The following is a 4,159-nucleotide window of genomic DNA, read 5'->3' on the forward strand; positions in this document are numbered from 1 at the left end:
CCGGTCAGTTACCACTAAATTACATCAGTGTCCCCGTGAGGTCATGTGGCCACACAGAAAAGACCTGATGTCCTCCTGTTTTCTCTGCTGGAGTGATTTGAAAAGGCTGCAGGATGCAAGATGCAAGAGACAGGTACTTTTAAAAGGAGTGTGTTTTTAAAACTTGTTGATGGGGTGACTAAATATACCAAAATATGAGAAAAAATCCTGAATTCCCATCAGCCATTGGAGTATACTGTAACACTTTGAAGCCACTGCATTTCTTACCCAGTTTAAATTTTCCCCTGGTTGTTTGAAATGAAAGAGAACTAAAACAGTTCATTTGTACACTTTGTGTGTTTCACCTACCCCTACAGTTTAAACGGCCAAATTATTCAGCAGGGTGTTTTTTTTTTTTTGTATTTTGTTTTTTTCATTTTTAGCAAAGTTTTCTTATCCTTTCAACTCTCTTTGCATGTTGTTAAAAATGTTAAAATCAAAAAATTCTATTCAAAAAATATATAACGCTTGTTCAAAACCTTGTCATTGTCTTTGTAGAAATCCCTCATTCTGAGCATGCAAGTAGCATCACTGGAAAGAAAAACTCACTTTTAATATGAAGAAACCAGCAGAATCAGATCCCTTGTGAATAGGAATCTTCCACAACTGACAGGGAGTTTGATAAGAGAATATACTCAAAGAAACAACAACAAAGTATTCAAGTCTAGGAGATGAAAGAGAGCATGTAGGTTTAGTTGCAATAAAAGCTTGACCAACATCTGCAGGTTTAACCACAGAAAGACAGGAATAAATGTATGATTTATAGGAGCAGACAGCAGATGCTCAGCTGATGCAACTTCCAAGACAGTGACACGGCTAAACTTGACTGTATTTCATTGGGATATTGTGTGACAGACCAATACTGTAACCTGAAAACTTTTCTGTGTGTGTCTTAACATTAAACATGACAAATTATACATATTATCTTCTTTCAGAAGGGACTGGCCCATAAAAAGAGGAAAAACTTCAGTATGGCACAAGTAATTTAAAATTGAGAGCCTTAAAATAACTTTTCCACCAGATGGCGCTACGATCCAGACTCACCGCAGCTGATTGACGTTTAGACATCTGTGGGCCTCACTGGAGTTTCATCTTCCAGGCAAATTAATATAGTTGTTTTATTTATTCTTGTTTGTTGTTGTTGTTTCAGAAAAAAACGACTGATTTTAAATTAGAGAGCATCTGAAAAGTTGAAAGAAGTCCCAGTATAGGAAAGGGGGGTTAAAAAACGAGATAATTTAGAGAGCAAAGTTTGGAAGTGTGCTTATTTCATAAGAGAGGGACACATGAATGGATCATAAATCACAATAAAAAAAAATGAATAGATAAAAACCCTGTAACTGTGTTTCAAAGATTTTTTTGTGTGTAAAACTTGGTTTGCTGCTTAGCTGATGCAAAATTTATAATCACAGAAGAGCACAATACAATTAAACAAATACAATAAGACTGAACAACGAAATGAAAAGGTATTTCCTGCTATTTGTAATTGATGTTTGTAATTGTCCGTTTAGATGAAATGGGCATTGGAACCATGAGTGTGGATACAAGAATTATTATATATCAGTCAGGATTTTCTGAAATTTTCCGGACCCCGAAATAAATGTTAACTAATTTTATTGAACAACAGATCAAATTAACCATCAAACAAATCCTAAATAATATTACAAAAATAAATAAATGATTTATCTTAACTGTAACTATCCAGTATAAGAGTATCAAGATATACACTTTTAAAATGAATGTGTGGCTCTTTAATAAACGCAGTTCAGACAAAAAAGTTTTTTTTTATGAATAACTATAAACATTGTGTAGCTATCCCTTAGCAATAAAAGGGATTTCTTTTGTCTATTAAATCTTTACATTTTCTACTTTTAAGTTTGAAAAGAAGACTAACACTAGTGCTCAGAAATAGTCATTAAATCAAGAATTATCGTACAAAGACTTTTTCCACACAAGTTTTGATTTAGAAACGTTTTAAACGTCACAGGTAAAATATCATATCACTTAGCAAATAATTAAATAATGTGTTACGAGTCTTAAGAAAAGGTTTCTCAAGCGTTATAATAATCAAACACAAAATATGTCATTTTTCATGAATAAAATAAGAGGTAGGAGTTTGTCTGTGTGGGTGGGTAGGGGGGGGTGGGGGGGTCTCAACTTCTTATTTTATATTCATGACAAACAGGCACAATTAGAGGGCTGGGGGTCCCTAATAATGGCTCCCAAGCAATTCACACATATTTATTTCTGCATTTTAGAAGTTTCAAGCCAGGGAGTGAAATCCGGACAGGTTGTTATAGCTACGCAATCCACAGGGGTTCTGATGTCTATTTAAAATCCCGAGGACCCTCCCTCTCTCCTTTAAACAACATTATATATCACACACACACTGCATGCTAATGCAATCTCAGTGAGCACTAAAACACATCTTAAAATTAGCTCATTCCGACTGACAGGGCAACAGAAGGAGCATATCATCTGAATTTCCCCCTTTGGCGATACCTGCTGATTGGGTCCTTAAAAAGCCAACGGCTTTTAACTTTTAATATTTGGCTCTTCACTTCTGCACAGAGTACTAGGGATAGATTGGTTTTTTTCTCTCCCGGTCTTGGAGGATTTAAATAAAATCAATCAGTTTGTAAAATCGTTTTATTTTATTTCTCCACTCTTGAGTTCCGAGCTGTCCGCGCGGATGAGCGCGCGCGTTGGCTTTCTGCTGGAGAAGTTCTGCCAAACTTTAAGGATGATATACCTTGGATGCGTTCTGCTGCTCTGTGGGCTTAAGCATGTTATGGCAAGCTATCCCATCTGGTGGTAAGCTTTATCTTTATCTTTTTTCCTTTTTTTTTTTCTTTTTTTTTAACATATTAAACAGACGGTGACGTGATTTTTGTTAAAATGCCCGAGAAGCGTCTGGTGATCCTCAATGTGCGACAGTTGGAGCGTCTGCAGTTTCAGTTTGTTTTTCTGACAGCAGCAGGACACTTCTGTCTGCAAACAGCAATGATCCTCTTCATCTTCAGCGCATTTAGCTCATCATTAATACTACTTTGGAGTTTACTATGAATAATAACAATCAAAAATAAGATCATATCACACACACATATATATATGTATATATATGTGTATATTAATTCACCAGGAAATATGTTGAGACAAACCAGGTGCGTCTACAGAAAGTTTGAAAAGGGGGGCAGTCAGATGGTGGTCCAATGATAATGTTTGGGAGGCACACCAAAATCCAACAGAATTATGGAAGTTTGCTGTCATTTAAGATGTAATGCAGCTCAGGTAGTGACTGCACAAAAATGAATATTGTCATACAAAAAAGGCAAGTGTTGCAACTCATAGGTATTGTCTTCTGATCTATCAAATCATACTCTTAAAATACAATTTTTTTTTACTTAATTTTTTTGGCAGCGGGGAAATGTGGCCGTGAGAGTTATTGAGTTTTATTTTGATTTGGGTCAAATACTCTAGTTGTAGTATTAGGGATATATATCAGACTTTTCTCTAAAGTAAATCAAAGTTACAACAATATAGCTTGATCTTTATAAAATTTTTAATGATCAGGTTTTATTGTATGGCAAGAATTTGTTGTAAAACATGAATTAATCAGGATATGATGGACTAGGTAACATCATAACTGATGGGAGTTTTTAACTCTTGGCGTTATAGCTGCCTTTTCTCTTAATTCATTTTTTTATTCATATCACAGATCATTCTGAACTAACTTTTGCACATACAATGTGTTGCTTGATTAATGCAGCTGTGATTTAAGCAAATCACATATGTAACCAAATTGATTGGCTCAGTTTGGTTATTCTATGTTCATGTGCTTCAAACGCTTTGTTTTTCTTTTTAAAATTTAAACTTTTTAAAATTTATTAACATGTTAACCCAACGTAGAATAGGACAGAAAAGAAAAAATAGAGTTCTGTTCTCATTACAATTCAAACAACAGACAATGCTGTAAAATATATCATTCTTGACAGTGAGTACATACAAAATTTTCAGGTATTTAGGTCAGCTTCAAGCTACCTAATAAATATATATATATATATATATATATATATATATATATATATATATATATATATATATATATATATATATATAT

The 4,159-nt window shown here is 34.1% G+C and overlaps 1 protein-coding gene across 1 annotated transcript in view; it reads left to right on the forward strand.

Annotated features, from left to right (window-relative positions):
• Positions 1–2,430: 2,430 nt before the first annotated feature.
• The window catches only part of LOC107101621 (protein Wnt-3a), a 26,977-nt gene continuing 25,248 nt past the window's right edge, over positions 2,431–4,159 (forward strand). The window contains exon 1 of the mRNA XM_015400610.1: positions 2,431–2,853. Coding sequence (XP_015256096.1) covers positions 2,732–2,853 — 122 coding nt within the window. The 5' untranslated portion in view covers positions 2,431–2,731. The remainder of the gene's footprint in view (positions 2,854–4,159) is intronic.

Source organism: Cyprinodon variegatus, unplaced genomic scaffold (assembly GCF_000732505.1).
Source record: "Cyprinodon variegatus isolate N-32 unplaced genomic scaffold, C_variegatus-1.0 Scaffold1124, whole genome shotgun sequence".
NCBI classification, from domain to species: domain Eukaryota; kingdom Metazoa; phylum Chordata; class Actinopteri; order Cyprinodontiformes; family Cyprinodontidae; genus Cyprinodon; species Cyprinodon variegatus.